At 44.3% G+C, this 18,821-nt stretch overlaps 2 protein-coding genes across 2 annotated transcripts; one reads left to right on the forward strand and one right to left on the reverse strand.

Moving 5' to 3' along the window:
* Positions 1-1,521: 1,521 nt before the first annotated feature.
* On the reverse strand, positions 1,522-7,287 carry actr5 (actin related protein 5). The gene is made up of 9 exons (XM_086212740.1): positions 6,884-7,287; positions 5,942-6,180; positions 5,640-5,809; positions 5,328-5,545; positions 4,459-4,623; positions 3,934-4,038; positions 3,143-3,282; positions 2,906-3,038; positions 1,522-2,592 (listed from the first exon to the last, which is right to left on the reverse strand). The coding sequence occupies exons 1-9, from the start codon at positions 7,256-7,258 to the stop codon at positions 2,263-2,265; spliced, it is 1,875 nt and encodes a 624-aa protein (XP_086068866.1). The 5' UTR covers positions 7,259-7,287; the 3' UTR covers positions 1,522-2,262.
* A 7,383-nt stretch (positions 7,288-14,670) lies between these two features.
* Positions 14,671-18,208, forward strand: LOC147256291 (vesicular inhibitory amino acid transporter-like). The gene is made up of 2 exons (XM_086212741.1): positions 14,671-15,541; positions 16,237-18,208. The coding sequence occupies exons 1-2, from the start codon at positions 15,158-15,160 to the stop codon at positions 17,422-17,424; spliced, it is 1,572 nt and encodes a 523-aa protein (XP_086068867.1). The 5' UTR covers positions 14,671-15,157; the 3' UTR covers positions 17,425-18,208.
* Positions 18,209-18,821: the final 613 nt, after the last annotated feature.

Consider the following 18,821-nt stretch of genomic DNA (forward strand, 5'->3'; position numbering starts at 1 on the left):
CCCTTCTCCTTGAGATGGAGGTGGACCCCTGAGTCCTGGCCTGTGGTGGTGGCCCTTCTGTGTTGTGCCATGCGTTTGTGTAGTGGCTGTTTAGTTTCCCCAATGTCCAAGTCAGAGCATTCCTCATTGCACTGCACTGCGTACACTGCGTTGCTTTGTTTCTCCCTCGGAATTTTGTCCTTGGGATGCACAAGCTTCTGCCTCAGAGTGTTGCTGGACTTGAAATGTACTGGGATCTAGTGGGTGTGAAAGATCCTCCTGAGTTTCTCTGAGACTCCTGCCACATAGGGGATGACAATATTGTTTCTCTTCCCGTGGCCCTCGTCTTTCTTATCTCCCCTGGGCTTTCTAGCTGTTTTGATAAAAGCCCAGTTAGGATAACCACAGGTTTGAAGAGCAGAGTGAATATGTTTGTGTTCCCTTTGTTTCCCATTGGCCTCAGATGGGATGTTCTGCGCTCTGTGTTTTAGACCCTCAGTTTGTGTTCCAGCGGGTGGTGTGAATCAAACAGGAGGTACTGATCCGTGTGGGTGGGTTTCCTGTAGACACCAATGTTGAGTTCCCCATTAGTTTCAATGCTTACTATGCAATCTAGAAACGCCAAGCAGTTGTCTTTGACATCCAGTTTACAAGAGAGGATGTCAAAGACAACTGCTTGGCGTTTCTAGATTGCATAGTAAGCATTCAGGGGATGGACCACAGCAGTCGCTGGGCGGAGGAGAATGAGCTGCTCATTAAGGCACTGGGTGTTTCACTGAGGTATGTGAGGCAACTGTAATTTAGCCAACTATTTAAGCTCACTGATTAAGACAATGCTGAAACCCCCCAAAAAAAGTATTGACCAAACCATGCGCTCGTGCAACCAACTGATAAAGTTGGTAGGACCAGCAGTCGCCGAGGAAAAGTTAGTCTGGAGCTCTGTCAATGTTAGAAACCTGTTTTAAAGAAGAGGACCCTGACCACCTGTCAAGGTCCATTACAGTCCAGCCATGTGGCCTCATGATGCTTTATGAAGCAGCGCGCTCAGCGTTGAGGCACAGGTGAGACTTAGATTTTTTTATGTTATGCACTTTTTTTTTATCTGTTTATTAGTTTTGTTATTTAAAACAGGACGTAAAAGGAGTTGAGGGAAGCTATGCACTTTTTTTCATCTGTTTGAGTTTTATGTTATGCACTTTCTTTCTCGACTCACACAGACACAGAGACCTGACCAACTGAGATCTACATAAATGGCCATTTCTACCATGAAGATGTTGTCTGTTACGAGTTCACTATGACCGTGCTCAGGCTGTCTGTGCAGTCACGTTCAATGCTAATGAAGCACTTTAAACGTTAAATCAAAGCATTTTGCTTTTTCATATAAAAATAGATACATTTCTATGCATCTTAGGAGTTTTGGGGATGTCCCTTTTTTTTCGCCTGCGCGGCTTCAGGTGCGAGGGGAGGGCGTCCCTTATTTCTATTTCTGAAAGGTGGCAACCCAAATATCACCTGACACTATAACCCCTGATCAGATTATGAGCAATAATCATTGTGGATACAACCTATTTGAAGAGCATTTTTCCTCCTCAACAGAACATAATACACTTGATTTTTAACATTTTAATTTGTATGATTTGTATCATGGTCTGAATGTGAATATTCCTTAAATGACGTGCTTGACTTGCTGATTGATAAATATTAGATGCTATATGAACGTAGCAGCTCCTTAGATGATACTTAAACCCTTTTAAGAACACTTTACCTGATTATTAATGAGATTTTTCAGATATTGTTCTCAACGTGATTGTGGTGAGGGAAGACATCAGTTTCCACCGCCGCGATGACGTTAAGTTTTGTTTTTGTGACATCTAGTGGTGCACCACTGAACTGCAATACTAAATCACAGGTTGAGTGCGTCAAGCATATACAGACGGACATTTTCGCCCTCCTGTTGTCTGTCCATGGAGATACTTCAGTTGTGATATTTCTGACCTTCTGTCACACGGGAGCACTGTTCTGTCCCCCACAGTCATGTGACAGAAAAAGAAGGAGGAGCTAAGATAAGAGGGAAATGAGGAGGAAAGAATCCAACCTCTAAACCAAGCAACTGTTTCTATCAGAGAATTTTCATTTTAATACAAACAACATTTCTATTTAAATATTAATTCATAAAAAATATCAGATGTTCTCACTGAAACTTTGTAGAGAATTGATATAATAATTATTCAATATGAACAATTGTAATACTTCCAAACGTTACAAGAGACAGGAGAAAAGTGTTCAGGTGGTAACCATGGGAACAGCAACAGCAGCAGTAGAACAAGAGGGGGTCAGAGGGGATGTAACCATTGTGACGGCTGAAGCAGGTCCCGTTGATGCCGGTGTGGTAACGGAGGACTCAGCGGGGCGAGCAGGGGCCGCTTTGGCGATCTTCATGGGAATGAAGACATTAGAGGCGCAGTGCTCGCTGAGGTACTCGCCTCCTTTCTCCTCGTAGTCCTGCTTACTGATCCAGCCCTCTGCCCCTCCTCCACCACTAGGAGGATGCTCCAGGGCCCAGTCTCTCGCCCCGTACCAGGCGTCCAGGGCTGGCCGTGACGCCATGGTGACCTGGGGAAGAGAGATGTTACCAGTGGATTCGTAATGAAACACAGGTTCAGCGTGCTCACCTCGGACAACACACGTCATATTTAAGAGTGATGTGGGAAATGGGATGGAGAGAATATTAGGAGCACCTCGTGGTACTGTTCAACACGATCCTTCGTGTGCTGGAAGCCAGCAGAAACCTGACATTTATCATTATAATCCCTCTCGTTTGAAGGAACATAATCATCAAGCTTAACTCGAGCCGCCACTTCCACTTTAATGAGCTCTACTTGAGCTGCTTAGAATAACCGGAGTATAACAAGGATGTCAGTGGTACCTTGAAGTGAGACTGGAAAGGCCTCATGGCCAGCAGCTCCCTCTCCACTCTCTCCTTCATCCCCGGGTACTGCATATTGCCTCCTGTCAGAAACATGTTGCTCACCAGCGCCTCCTGCTGCTCCGGAGTGTACCTGAATGCAGCATTACACACGAGTTGACGTGAAGATTTGCTGGGGTAAAAACCAAATTATAGTTTGTTTAACTGTGTGGCAGAACACCTGGACTATGTCATTACCTGGCCAGCACATACTGAAGTGTCTCCATCAGTCCCATCTGGTCCTCTCCAGTCAGTGAGGGTTGGAAGAGGATCTCTGGACACCGAAGACGCTCTGTCCCCACAAACAGCTGGTGGTACTCGGCCATGTTGAAGGCCGGCTGCACAGAGTAATTTGTTAGTGATGTTAAAGTGTCCCCATGAACAGAGCCCTGGAGTGGCCACAGAAAGAGAGAAAATATTCCCGGCCACAAGATAAAACCAGTTCCTGAAATAAATTAATTCACAGACGCAAGATGGAACTTGTTCACTCACTTTAATTCATTCCTGGCCATGAAATACAACTTTTCCCCCACAATTTTATTAATTTGTCTCTCCAAGGTAATAAACTGATTAATTTGAGGGATCTCACAGCCACAAATGAATTAAACTAAGATAACATGTTATTTCTTGTGGTGACAAATTACTTCCATTGAGGGAACATGTTTTATTCTGTGTCCTCAAAATAGCCAAACAGAGGGAACAAGTTGTATCTTGTAGCCTCAAAACTACTGAGGTGAGGGGAACAAGTTATAGCTCATGGCTATGAATTGAGTAAATTGAGGGAAAATTATACATCTTGTGGCCTAAATGTTATGATGGAATAAATTCATTAAACTGAAGGAACAAGTTATATCTTGATTACACAATCTCTCTCTCTCTCTCTCTGGTACTACAGGACAACCAGTGTTATGACAGACTAACACAACAAACTAGCAGATAATTGCCTGCATGTCCTTCCTGAGCCTCTACATCTCGCTCTACACCTCTACCTGGACCACATTAGCAGGTTTTTCTGGCAGTGTCTCTTCGGGGAAATCAGAATCCATCAGTGCCACTCCGTCTGCCTCGTCCATGGGCTGCTCCAGCTCAGACACCTGGCAGAGACGACAGAAGAGCCTCAGGCTTTGTGTCAGCCGCTACAGAAAAGAAGGACTGAACCATGCTGGGCCTTGCAGCACATCCACACTAATGACAGCTGGGTCTAATTACTGATGGCCGCAGCTCAGGTGGGTTAAGCTGCTGTCATTTCTTTTCTTCTTCCAGGTTAATGTGGGGAACTGTTTCTATGTGCAATACAGATTAACGTTTTTACACAACCTAAACGTTTTAAAACAGAGGTCAGTACTTCCCTTCATGAAAATTAAATGGTTTCTTATAAACTGTTAAAACAAAAAGCAAAAAAAAAAAAAAAAAAAAAAAAGAGGCCAAATGAGGGAAATGCTTGCCAGATACCTCTCTTCAAAATATGGACAAACCAATTTTAAACGATTCTACAAACGTCCTTCACCACCCACCTCCATCTTTCCCTCTCCTCCGTCACTGTGCAGCAGTTTCTGCCGGCCCTGCTCCACAGCCAGCTGCAGTTTGTTGATGTACGACTGCAGTTCTTCAGCTGAGTCCATGTTGAGCTCCACCAGGCTCTTGTGAAACTGATCCAGCATGCCGTCCTCCAGCAGTTCCTGCACACACACACACACACACACACACACACACACACACACACACACACACACACACACACACACACACAGGTCCATCAGTGAATTTACATGTAAGCTAATAAGGACACGTTTCAGTTGAGCTGATTTGCTTGAAACAGTTAATGTTTTTATGCCTCTCTCAGTGGGTAACATTTATAAGTCGATTTTTTTATTCTTTGGCTGCTTCATTTCCAATCTAAAAGCAACAACATACGCTAATTACTTTAAATTAACTTCATCAAAGTCATATTGCTGGTGCCAGGACCTGCCACAGGAAGACTTCCCCTTTAGTGCCTGTTTTTGCGCCGTAATAATTTGGATCTCCCACCTGAAGCGTGCAACGCTTGACGGCACAATGTCCCACACCACCAACGGCGGTTCAACTTAGACCGTCAGCATAATGAATGATGTCACACCAGTAAAAAATGTTTCTCCCAATCAAAAAAAAAAAAAAAGGACCTCGTGGATGAAGATCTTCATTTCAATAAGTTGCTTCAACACCATGAATCCCACCTGTTCTAAATGAATTCACGTTCCTGATTAAAGCACATCGGCATAATCGAGGAAATGCAATCATAAACACTGGGGATTCCTGTAAAGTCTCTTGAATCTCTTGCAAGTTGCTTTAAGTCTGTAACGCACAATTAGAGATGCTTGAGTCCATGACACAATGGCTTCCTCACCTGTACCGCTATAAGTCTGTCGAGCCTCTCCTGGTCCTGCTGCAGCTTCTCTTCCCGACGGCGTGCATTGATCTCCTGGAGCCGTCGCAGCTGCTGAGCTCGTCTCTCTTGCCTCTCCTCTACGCTCACACAACCGCCTGGCACCTTGCCGGAGAAGGGGAGTTGCATACGATGAACCTCCCGTTCATAAAACTCTGGGCTGCGCCACTTTTCCAGCTCTGTAGAAAATAGCACAGAGAAGTGGCTAAGGTTGGAGGAAAGGAAGCATACCTCTCCTTGAGAGAAAAGTTCCTTCAGTCTGCCATACTTCACCTTCCTGATAATCCACGGCGGTGTAACTGTGTTCATGCAGCAGTTCCTCCATACGGCTGAGTGTGATGGCAGCGAGGTGACCTGGGTATTTCAGCTGGAGGAGGCGCTGCAGATACGATGCTGCCTGGCTTCCTGCCACATTCACACGCTTACAGTTTGCTGCATCCAACCTTCAGTGAAACAGATATCACAATTAGATTGTGATGAAAGAAACTCATGCCTGCCTTTGTGATGGAGGGAAGAAAACACAGGGAATAAAAAAATGAAGTGAGGCCAGTATAACTCGGCGTGTGGATCCTCACCTGCCGTTGATAACAGGCAGGATGTGCGAGCAGTGGAATCCTGAGGACAGAACGATCCCCGTCTGTGGCTGCCGTGGGTTCCTTTGAGTGTTGTTGTGATAGAAACTGTACAAGCCGTCAATTCCATAAGAAACGAACGGGACGCCGTAGCATTCAAACAGCAACTCTGACATCATCTGACGACAGTGCAGAGGGTTGCATGGCGCCTCTGTCAGCACGATGGGGTGGTCCACGCTTCCCTGGAGCAGGTCGGGGAACAGAATATAGACTGATGAGGTGAGCATCATCATGAGACATAAAAAGATCTAATGCTTAAAAGTTCCTGTGTAATATAAATAAAAGCCACATGTCACCACTAAAAGATACAAAATGCATTCTCCAAAATTAATGTGATGCAACTGATAGCTGGGTGCTCCCCTATAAATTCACCGGGGGCAGCAAAGTTAGAGATTGTAGGTTCCTTGTGGATTATTTCTGTATGAATTGTTGGGGTGGCCCTACACAAGCACACAGACAACAGTGAAACACACAAAGCAAATATGAAAGTTTTTATTGTACACGCAGGCTTCTACTGTTAGAATTTTTGTTGTTTTCAAACATCAATGAGTTAAAATGATCAGGAAGCCACATTGACTGATGTGTTTCTCCTGACTAGATTCATTGATATCAAATTATTCAATAAATCATGCAACCAAACCTTGAGTTTAAAGTTATTATTCTATTTCCCGAAACACTGAGGCGTTTACGTGCAACGCTTTTAAACCCAGTGGGTTTTTTTTTCCCAAAATGGCAGCGACAGACATCAACACAACTGTTATGTTAGAGGTTGTAAAACCAAAAAACTTATTTAAACCTAATCTTTACGTTATCAGCCCCTCCCTGGTACTAAGCTGCTGAGAATGGCGACCCATCCTCTCAGTGCGTCGCTCCAGCGGCACCCACCTCCGAGGCGATGCCCAGATGAGTAAACACGTAGTCGTATATCAGCTCCTGGATCTCGAAGTTGACCACAACGTTTCGGTCGAACTGGCTCTTCAGCAGCCACCGCAGAGGCTCCAAATTCGGGATGTCATTACCGATCTGGGTCTCCCCGCGCGCGGCTCCTCTGCTACGCGCGGCCACCGACCTGAAGAGCAGCCGCGGAGGAGCAAAGTCGTCCGCCGGCGTCGCCCAGTCCGCCCGGGTCTGAAAGGAACCGTTATCTATCACTATGGGGGCCGGTGTGGAGGTGGCGGGGGGCTCAAAAATTGGGTCGGGAGATGTTTTGATGTCCTGAAATGAGAAAATTTGGCAAACCGGTTCTCGCTTGGCTGCCATTTTGAAATGGTGTCACCGGAAAATACAGACGGGTGAAAACTCCGTGTGTAAGTTGAAGAGTTCCTCACTGTTCTTAATCACTGATTTCGACTTAGAGACTCCGAAACTGCGCGGCAGATAGCACAATTTGACATTAGTAATACAAAAAAGAATTATTCAAATACTTGAAAATAAAAGGTGACTTTTTTATACCCCAGTATTGCAAACTCCATTAATGGCAAAGTCATAGCAACTCTTTTTACTAATACTTGACTTTTCGATGAAATGCAACGTAAAAATGTTTCCTACAATAGAGGTACATAATACCAATAGAGCCTTTTAGCATCTATTCCACTTTTCTTTGCATTTGGGTGAAAAATACCATCTAAACCACCAGAGGTCGCAGTCGTCCCTGTGTCAGCGCCGACCCTTGTGGAATGAATCACGATTTTTTGAAGATTCTCGGCTGCTAAGGGTGTATTAAGTCATACACGAACATGAAATGAAATTATTGCATTTGTTTTAAATTTCCAACTGACGCTATCATATAAGTATCCTAAATTTATTCACAGTCGTTCTCTATTTGTGTGAACTGACAGAAATCTTACGTCTTACACAATACAACATACGTGAACATGTGTATTCGAAGCATCTTGTTTATCTAATCTATTCAAAGACACATTTTTATTTCCCGTTTAATGTACACTGTTCCAATCACCTATTTGTTTGGATTTCAAAATGTGAATATCGCAAATGCTGATTTGGCATTAAACCTAATTAACCCCACACAGAATCTGCTCATATTTGAGAAGTTAGGCGATGTGTATGAGAACTTAAACAAAACCAGGGAAAAGATGCAGCCATTTTTAAGCTGTATTGAAACCATGCAACCAGACATTTTCCCTGAGGCCTTGATTTCCCTGATTTCGCTTGGTCTGCCCTCCTGTTACTCTCAGCTGACCGAGTGAAGCCTCAGCTGGTAATGTGGGACACCTGCACCACAGCTACACTGCGCCACATTGCCGCGTCAGACCAGTCATTGTTTAGAGAGCTCACGCTCTGTGATTGTGCTTGGAAGCGCACATCCTGAAATGCAATAGCAATTTTTTATACTGATGTACAGTGTACAGCAGCCTGGCACAGTTTACTCATGCTAATGCTTAGTTGAGTGTGTGGAGTGTGTGTGTGTGTGTGTGTGTGTGTGTGTGTGTGTGTGTGTGTGTTCGGTGGTATTTAGCTGTGTGTCTGAGTTTCAGCAGCATTATGCAAAAAACTATGGTGCTGATTTTTACCAAATGTGGTGGAAAGGTGTAGAATGGACCAAGGAAGGAACCAGAAAGGTACTCATCCTCCCAGTAGGACCGGATCCTGTTGAAATTTGATCAGAAACACTTTAAGAACCAGGTGATGAGTAAGTATGAAGACTGTGAGTTTTCATTGAATGCTGGCCATTTTTTGTACATCTCCACAGAAAATGAAGTGCTGTTGTAACTGGACTCCAAAGGGTCCGATCTTTTTTTAAACTTCACATGGTTGTTGAGAGTCCTTGCCTGAGTACATCCGCAACCTGACTATAAGTCATAGTCATACCGCCTCCTAGTGGTTACAGGAATGATGATGAATATATGGATAATGATGATGCCAGACTCACGGTGCTTGTTGTACTCTGGGCTTGTTGGGTCTTGGTGGAGGTATGTGCTCCCTGAGTGCCCTCTTGTTTGGTTTTCCCTTGATTTGTAATGTGACACAAATTGCGAATTTGGCAGCAGTGCAAATCTGTCATATCAAATCAAAATTTCAAGATCATGTGAGTCATAGACCGTGGATGTCATTCATGAGATGTTCTTATGCATCATTTTAGTCCTGCATACACAAGGACATTTTAACCCTAAATTTTGTCTTTTGGACAAGAATCAAATCCTGATATTTGTTTCTTCTTGCTCCTGACATCTCTTTTGTTACCTACCAAAAAAAAAAAAAAATCTTGTTGAACAACAAATGTGTGTGTAAGAACATTCCTTATATTTACAATATACTTGTGTGGTCATGTAAAAGGATTTATTATGCTTATTATGTGATATTTCATTTATGATATTGTAATAGTGATAATATTCCAGGCCACAATGATGTCAATTTAACATCAGAGGAAGTGTTTTAATACTGGGATTGGATTTATTTCCTGGATAGCACAGACATTTGGGAGCTGAAGATGAAGAGGATGAAGGAAGTAAAGTGTGTGTTATGTGTGTGTGTGTGTGTGGGGGGGGGGGGGTTACTGTATGAAGCGTGATGGTGTGTCACTGAAGCACGAGCACAGTTCACTGCTCAGGCACAAAGCTCTAAGTGACCGCCGTCCCCTCCTCCTGATGCTAATAAGCAGATCTGGGTCAACCTCAAACACACATGCACACACAAATACACATGGTTACATACTCACTGTTAAGATGTATACACACACACACACACACACACACACACACACAAATACACGGTGACAAACCCCTACAAATACACCCCCATCTATTTCTATCCTCTCAAACACACACACACACATACGGGTGTCCTTTGCTCCTAGGAGGCAAGTCTTGACATTGCCACTGTGGGTGCACGGTGCTCGCAGCTCTCTGCTTGTTGTGCTTGTCATCGAAGCAGCGGTGATGAGGCGCAGGGGAACTAATAGGCTACAAGCTCTTTGGGACTGCCACGCACGATGCCAAGCAGCCTCCATTTTGTGGAAGCACAAAAGGACAGTTAGTTCCCACTGAAAGGAATGAGATGGAGAGCTTACGGAGAACTATGATGTCCTCATTTAATCATTTAAAAAAAAAACTTTCTTGTCTTTTATTTACTGTAATTTTCATTTTATATTAGAAATGCAATTATTGGGTTATGTATCTACTTTATTGGTAAACCTTTATATAGAATTTTTTTTTATTGCTATTATCTCAATTTCCATATTGTAATGTGAGCTAATATCCCCTGTGTTGTGCTTTTTGTTATTTGATGCTTGTGCTTCACTGTGCTGAATGATGTGTTTGCAGTTTGACAGAGAAAAGGTCTCTATATCTGGAACACGTTTGTGACAGATTTAGATTTCAAATGGTACAGCCTTTCCTTATTTTTCCTTTCTTTCTTTCTTTCTTTACTATAGCAATAAATATTAAACAATAAAAATTAGGCTGGCAGAAAAAAATGACATCACATGATCAAAATTCCAGTGAAAATGCAATCACTGATACTCACGGGATTCATAAATGCTTGGAAATGTGTCAGTAAATTTGCCACCAATAATAATAATAAGAAGAAGAAGAGCAGTAAGAAGGAGCAGCTGGTTATCCAATCATGATCCACGGGTGTTACACAAGTGCAACATGGAACGCGCAACATTTAATTCAAAAACACATAGAATGAACTTTTCAGTGAAATGTTTCCTCTCTACAAGTCTTTTAAAATGTAAGATTCGGATGTAAGATTCTGGGTTCAAAGAGGGGTGAGTTGAGCAATAATCATTTTAGTTTCGCTTTTCAGTGGGAGAAAGGAGCATATCAGACACATCGCCATTCAGATCGCTATATTTTTACGTAATGAGTGAACCTTGTCTCAAGGCTACCTCGGCGTGGGTCACATGTCATAGGGATGATGACAAATGCAACTCTTCACTCGTGAGTTCAACCCGTGAACGTTCCCTCGCCGTCTCTGTTTTGTCAGACAGGAAAAGGCTGTGATTTCTCAGCGACTGCATGCTGTTTTTGCAGGATGTTCTGAGGGGGAAAACATCTGTCAGCAACGATTATCCATGTGATTATGAATCACAGCATTCTGGGATCATTTCCATTTTGTTGTCATGACGACACTGAACTTTCTTTTGTAAACATTGGTGTACATACCGAAATCAGGAGACCTTTACTGTTTAAGTGTGTGTGTGTGTGTTTTTGTATACAGAGCAGACAGAAAGAAAGCGCAGGTTTACGTAACCACTGTGACTCAAGCACCTCTGATACATCAGTGCTAAGCTGCAGACGACCCCTCCCTCAACACTCTGTGACTGCTTCCACACCCTGTAACATCTCCACACACACACACACACACACACACACACACACACACACACACACACACACACACACACACACACACACCTCCCTCTCTCTGAGACACATGCACTGATGCACTGTAACCTCCATCTCTTTGTCTTTCTCTCTCTCCTTCTCCCTCCCTCACACAAACACACTCTCTCGCCCCCCACACAGACTCTGTCACTCCAGCTCTCTTCAGTCTTTGGCCCTGTGAGCCAGCAGATCTTTTTGGGCCATAGAGTGATTAATGTGTTTGTGCACCTGTCACTACTCGTGCATCCGTGTGAGTGAGTGTGTGTGTGTGTGTGTGTGTGTGTGTGTGTGTGTGTGTACTTGCGCATTCATACATGTGTGAAAGCATGAGTAAGAAGAGCAAAAATAACAATGCATTTAATTAAATGTGCTGGTGTATATTAAATTGCTGGATGGACAAGAGAGCGTGCATTCGCCATCTTAGAAGCAAGCCATTAAAACCTGTTACCTGCCTTGGTTACTCTAACCCTGGTCTCCCCTATTACCTACAGACGCGCCTTACTTTCTGAGCTAAATAATTAAATGACTTCATTAGAACACATTCCTCTGCGGTTACAGGTTGTGTTACGACTAGAACGCGACTAACAGACGCTGTAGTAAACACAGGAGTGACTTTTGAAATGGTACAGGAACATAGTCATTATTATTATTATTATTATTATTATTATTATTATTATTATTATTATTATTATTATTATTATTATTATTATTATTATTGTGCCGTTATCCTGCAACAGCGAGCCAAAATGGCGGTTTTGAAAAGGACCTGCGAGGCCTCATTGAAAAAGGCCTGGGTGTTCTCACTTTCTCTTATTAGGAAGCCTGTGGTCTGGAGGGAGATGAGTAAAAATATCTTTTAACGATTAAAAAGAAAAATAAACGTCTCACTGATGTAGCCTGGACAGAGGCTTTCACGTCTGTGTATTTCACCTTTTTTATTTTGTTGCTTCACTCATACTCGTCAGAATAAAGGTTTAGTATCGGCATTACTAGTTTAATTGTACCGTGACCAAGGCTTTCAACACACACACACACACACACACACACACACACACACACACACACACACACACACACACACACATCTAAACCTGTGCGGAGAAAATCTCTTTTTCTCCAAAATATCAACATACATCCACCCGGTCCAATTACTGTGGCCATGGCAACTATCGGAGATTATTGCTCCCACTGCATGGCTGTTAGACGGAGCTGTAAGCCCCTCGGTATCTCAGGCCTACACACTCTCTCTCTCTCTCTCTCTCTCTCTCTCTCTCTCTCTCTCTCTCTCACACACACACACGCACACACACACACACACACACACTGCTTCTCGCAACCACGCTCTCATCGAGTTGAATTAATCCTTCTCTTTGTAGCTGTAGAAGCTAAATTGGTCGCCACAGCAACCAATCTTAAAGCACTTTCAAAGAAAAAAAAGGGGTGCTGACTGAAAATCCATTTTGTGACGAGGAGGTGACTTAGAAATACACACATCATATTGAACACAATGGAGTCAGAATTTCAGGGCTGCTGTCATAATATTTCTATCGAATGTTTCTGCATAGTTCATTTTTCGCATCGTTTTTCGGATTTCTACTTAAAGATGGCAAATTCGGGAGGAATATTGGGGGGGGTATGCATGTATTTTTATTTAATTCTTTTTATTTGTACTGTGCGTGCGCATGTGTACTTGTGTGTGTGTGTGTGTGTGCGTGCGTGCGTGTGTGACATTTGCAGCCGATCCTGTCGCAACGCCCGCGGTTTGCGCATGTGATGGTGGGGGGAGGGAGAACCGCCTCAAGGACTCTGCCTATACCTCCTCACACACGCACATACCCACAGACACGGATGACACACACCCACTAACAAACACTGTGTGCGCCTGAACACAAATAGCAGCTGGCAAAACAGCCCAAGCCGAGCATGAAAATATGCAGAACTTTCTCTGTCCTCTGGCTCCTGTCTAAATTTAGCCCCCCCCCCCGCCCCCCCCCCCGCCCCCCATCCATGTCCAAGCTTTTGTCTTGCAGTTCTGCTCGTAAAGTCTTGTCTCCTCCATGATAGATTCACTAATACAAGGCAAATAACAAACGAAAGGCGGCGAGAGCAGCGTTTCAGTCCTCCTGTCTCTGTGTTCCTGCGTGCGGGAAGGGAGGAAGAAAAAGTGACACTTTAGCTCAGCGGTGTCACAGCAGATTAGACGAGGTGCCTCGTGTATTCCCGAGGATTAGAGCTGAGGTGGAGAGGAAATCACTCTCATCCTGAGATGTTTCCTCTCTGCAGATCTTTTAGGCGATTATTCGACAACAAAAAACAACCTCCCCACAACCAACAGAGTCCAAGATGTGTTAAATGACCCCCTTTTAAATCTGCGAAATTGAAAACAAAAATTATAACCATCGAGCTCTCGTGATCTAATCTCGTGTTTAAGGAGCTGTCCGTGGTGCTGCTGTCGGATCTGCATTGTGGCCATCACAGCAGCAACGAGTTGCATCCTCCCACCGCCTGATGAGCGAGCTCGTCTGGAGGCAGGCTGTTGAATAAACCCTCCGCCGCCGCCGCCGTCCACGGCTACCGTGCAACTACTTCGAGTTCACCGTTGTTCACATTTTTCTAAATGTTTGTAATGAACGAACGGAAACGTGAAATAAGAAAATCGAAATATCATCTGGTGACAAATGTGCATTGTATAAAAAGGGTAAATACTAATATATTTTGATTTCTAAAATAAGGATACCGAAGGAAAATAAGGCCTTCTGATTTTCCTCTGTGTGTGTGTGTGTGTGTATGTGTGTGTGTATGTGAGTTAGCCTGTGTGACTGAGCTATCAAACGCAGATCAAGACGAGCGTGCTGCTATCATCATTTAACAAATTTATCAGCTTCAAATACAATTTTTTTTCGTACACGAAAAAAACCAAACCCGTTCAAATACGTCTTGATTCGTGAATGTCTCTTTCTTCTCTTTCAGCCACAGCAAATCATTGCAAATCATTTTAAATATTAAAAAAAATGGATCATTCCCCATTCGGTTTAGCTGTATTTACATAAACCGGTGCAAACAAAACGGCTTGTTTATTTGTCATTGACGTGCGTGACGTCACGTTTGTCGAGCAGTCGCCACTTTGACGGAATGTCAGGGAACAGGTGAAACGTTTGAAGTTTCCTCACTCATTCACCTATGATGCAAATGTATTGTCGTCATCGTTAAGTCATCTCTCTCTCTCTCTCTCTCTCTCTCTCCCTCTCTCTCTTTCTCGCGCGCGCGCGTGTGCCGTTACCCTGGCACTCTCTGCGGACACGTGCACGCTCCCCTCTCTCCCTGTCCTCGTGCGACGCAGTCCCATATTCCTGCGCGGCCATCAACAGGGACACCCCCACCCCCTCTTTCTCTCTCTCTCTCTCTCTCTCTCTCTCTCTCTCCGCCCACCACTCCGACAGACTCAATTGATTGGGAAAAAAAATAATAATTCTGAATTTTGCTTTTTTTTTTCAAACTACAGATGAGGAAATAATTTTGGTGTTTGTTTCTGGGAACTTTTCCGTTGATGAATGAGTTGTTGTTGTTGTTTTTTTTTGATGGAATAATATGGATGATCAAATCAAGAAAAGCGGCTGAGGATTTTTGAAGGGTCTGGCGGCCGTGAGGAGGCTTTTTGCTTTACTTTGCGACGACACAGAGGAGGCAACAGGCATGAGTTTCCTGTAGCGGCATCGGAAGAATCGTCATCTCTGCTTTCCACGGGGTTCTGTCGCTGCAGCCGTTGAAAAACGTCCTTTGATTCGAGGGGGGAAATAAAATAAAATAGAAGATGGCTCACCTAATACGACACAAGCTGACCAACAAGCTGACCAACGCGGCCCACACGGTGACCAACAAATCTCAGGCCAAGGTCAGCGGGGTGTTCGCCCGCCTGGGCTTCCAGGCCGCCACGGATGAGGAGGGTTTGGGTTTTGCGGAGTGTGATGACTTGGACTATGACTACAGGCAAGGGATGCAGATGGATGTCCTTCAGGGGGACGAGGAAGGGGGACACGTGGAGGGAGGAGAAGGGGAGCTGGAGGGAGACAGCCACTACCAGAGAGACGGTACCGGTCGGAAGGGCTCGTCCCTGAGGACGGGAGGCTCCCTGGATGAGGACAAACCCAAAATCACGTCCTGGGAGGCAGGATGGAACGTCACCAACGCCATCCAGGTAGACCGAGACACCTCTGATGAATGTGAATGAAAAAAAGGCTACATCAGGCCAAAAGTCACCTTCAGGGTTTCCATTTCAGATCAAGACAGGGAGAAAATGGAAATGCTAGCAGTGACACAGTCAAAGATATTAAAAAAAAAAAGTAGCTGAATGAAAAAAAAGTCACGAATTGCAAAAATTCAGCTGTTTTAATAGGAATAACAGCGAGCTCATTTAAATGTTTTATTCGTGGTTCATGAGAAAACTCACTTCAGCCATTTGGGTTTAGAGTTTATTTATTCAAATCTGTTTATCAGCGGAGCAGCAGGCAGGGCCTGGTCCCCGCTGATAGCCTGGAGGAGGAGCGGCCCCCACGTGCTTATCACCGTCTCCATCAAATTGAAGTTTCAAAAGGAAATAAAAATATACATAAATATATATTTGAATTGAATTTATTTAACGCCTTCATTTGATTCACCGGTTTTTTTTCCCCCAAGGGACGAAATGATTGTAGAATCTGGATGTTAGAAACTCTAAATGATCGTTGTCCCATTCTGCGTCATTTTAATGTGTAAACTAGAGTTTGTTCTTTTACTGATATTATGTAAGCCGCGGCCTGTGAGAGCCGGTCCCTGCATGCCTGGCCTGGCTCGGCCTGTCACTGCGATGTGGGCCTCGTCCATTACCACTCAACTGCGCCTCTCTGTCCGCAGGGCATGTTCGTCCTCGGCCTGCCCTACGCCATCCTCCACGGCGGCTACCTCGGCCTCTTCCTCATTATCTTCGCCGCGGTCGTGTGCTGCTACACCGGAAAAATCCTCATCGCGTGTCTGTATGAAGACAACGAAGACGGCATCAAGGTACGCGTGAGGGATTCCTACGTGGACATAGCCAACGCCTGCTGCGCGCCGCGCTTTCCTGCGCTGGGCGGCCACGTGGTCAACGTGGCTCAGATCATCGAGCTGGTCATGACCTGTATCCTCTACGTCGTGGTCAGCGGTAACCTGATGTACAACAGTTTCCCGGGTTTCCCCGTCTCCCAGAAAGCATGGTCGGTGGTGGCAACAGCTGCGCTCCTGCCATGCGCGTTCCTGAAGAACCTGAAGGCCGTATCCAAGTTCAGCTTCCTCTGCACTGTGGCGCACTTCGTCATCAACGTCCTGGTGATTGCGTATTGCCTCTCCAGGGCGCGTGAGTGGGCCTGGGAGAAGGTCAAGTTTTATATAGATGTGAAGAAATTCCCCATTTCTATCGGCATCATCGTGTTCAGCTACACCTCCCAGATCTTCCTCCCCTCCCTGGAGGGGAACATGCAGAAGCCCAGCGAGTTCCACTGCATGATGGATTGGACTCACATTTCTGCCTGCGTCCTCAAGGGCCTCTTCGCCCTGGTGGCCTACTTGACATGGGCAGACGCCACTAAAGAGGTCATCACGGATAACCTGCCGTCAACCATCCGGGCTGTGGTGAACATCTTCCTGGTCTCCAAGGCGCTATTATCTTACCCACTGCCCTTCTTTGCTGCAGTTGAGGTTCTGGAGAAATCCTTGTTCCAGGATGGTGGAAGGGCCCTCTTCCCTGACTGCTATGGACCTGGTGGACAGTTAAAATCATGGGGTCTGGGCCTTCGAGTCGCTCTGGTCGTCTTCACCTTGCTCATGGCTGTGTTTGTCCCCCATTTTGCCCTCCTTATGGGTTTAACTGGGAGCCTCACTGGTGCTGGCCTCTGCTTCCTTTTGCCAAGTCTCTTCCACCTGAAGCTCCAGTGGAGGAATCTCCTCTGGCACCAGGTGTTCTTTGACGTAGCCATTTTTGTAATCGGGGGCATTTGTGCCATATCTGGCTTCATACACTCGATTGAAGGACTCATAGAAGCGTTCAGATACAACCTCCACGACTGAGAGCTTCAGAGATGACCTTTAGCGAACGGCGATGTCCTGAAATGCCACGCTCCGACATGGCTGTGATGGTGCAGACCCTATCAGCTCATTGAGGAGGATTATTTGTGTGAAATGTACATCTTTTTATTTTTTTGCCTTCGTGATAATGTGCAATAACGAACTCTACAACCATTGTGTCAAGTAATCATTCCAGAAAACAGGTTTTATTAACTGGACAGAGGGGACACCAAATAGGTGGGGTGGCAGGGGTGGGGGTGGGGGTGGGGGCTCTTCTCCATACAGAGTCATCAGAGATCCAGTAAAAATGTCCGCCGTATGGATCTAACTATGAGTGTGTACGTGTTTATAACTGGGGAATGCGAAATATGTGAAAAACAATGGAGTGACTATGTTATTACTGGTAATTCAAGCTGCTAGATATATCATTAATCCCACTTCAGAGAAAATAGAAAAACAAAGCACCCATCAGATCAGATGGAGCCATGACTAATGTGTAGATGTTGAAATATGTTTCTTTTTTTTTTTTGTGTTTTGTTCATCCGTCAAGTCGACCTCGTGGGCCTCATTTGTTTTCTCGGTGTTTCAAGTGTCAATTCTGGATGAAGTGAAGTGCAAGAAAGTGGGTCCTTAACTGTGCTCTATGAAAACATGTCTGTCTGATAATATGATCCTACTCCTATTGAACTTGTTAGTTGTGACTTAATGGAACTAAATCATGGTGTGTGAGACAAAGAATATTTGTTGAATCAAGAGATAAATAAATCTAATATTTTATGGCTGGTGATTCTAATGTTTCCTTGCACCATGTAGGAAGTGATGGGGGTGGGATTTATCCTTTCACTTTCGGGTTCTGTGGAATTTAAAAATGTTTTGTTGGTCAAAGCTTCCTTTTTTTTTTTTTTTTTTGGAAAAACACCCAAAATACTGTAGTCTTCTTGCAGACGTACGCCTGTACACAACCCCTTAGGGTAGACTTCTCTCTTTTTTGTTGTTGTTGTAAAGTTCACATAGCAAGTAGTCTTTCAGAAATATTTGAGTTTCACTCAACTCACACAATCTGTAAAATTTGGAAGTTGTTTTAATTCCCACCTGCGCAGCCTCTTTTAGAAATATGAAAGCAGTTGTGACAGTTTCTCTAACATACCGGTGTGTGACAGGTTGCACCGCTTTCGTTTCCTTTCATCGAATCCTGATTCCAAAAATGAGAATGTTGTTTGAGGTGTTTGCTTCTGATAAGAAATCAGAACCTGTCACTTTACATTCAGAAATACTGAGGAGGCATAAATATTGGATTTGAGTTCACATAAAGCTATAAATAAGAGTTTGTAATGTTGTGTTGATTTTACACATTGATACACACAGAAAGGAGCAAATTAAAAAAAAAGTTCCTGTTCCAT

This window comes from Aulostomus chinensis, chromosome 9 (genome assembly GCF_037954235.1).
Source record: "Aulostomus chinensis isolate RoL2024-O1b breed Wild chromosome 9, RoL_Achi_v1.0, whole genome shotgun sequence".
NCBI lineage: Eukaryota > Metazoa > Chordata > Actinopteri > Syngnathiformes > Aulostomidae > Aulostomus > Aulostomus chinensis.

Bases quoted from the DNA above. Each gene is read 5' to 3' on its own strand.
- actr5 (XM_086212740.1), bottom strand. From the start codon at position 7,258: ATGGCAGCCAAGCGAGAACCGGTTTGCCAAATTTTCTCATTTCAGGAC. The intron at 3,283-3,933 runs GTAGAGGTGTAG...TACTCTGTGCAG, and splicing joins AACCTGCTAATGTGGTCCAG to CCGGCCTTCAACATGGCCGA. The intron at 2,593-2,905 runs GTACCACTGACA...TCTCTTCCCCAG, and splicing joins CTTTCCAGTCTCACTTCAAG to GTCACCATGGCGTCACGGCC.
- LOC147256291 (XM_086212741.1), top strand. From the start codon at position 15,158: ATGGCTCACCTAATACGACACAAGCTGACCAACAAGCTGACCAACGCG. The intron at 15,542-16,236 runs GTAGACCGAGAC...CTCTGTCCGCAG, and splicing joins ACGTCACCAACGCCATCCAG to GGCATGTTCGTCCTCGGCCT.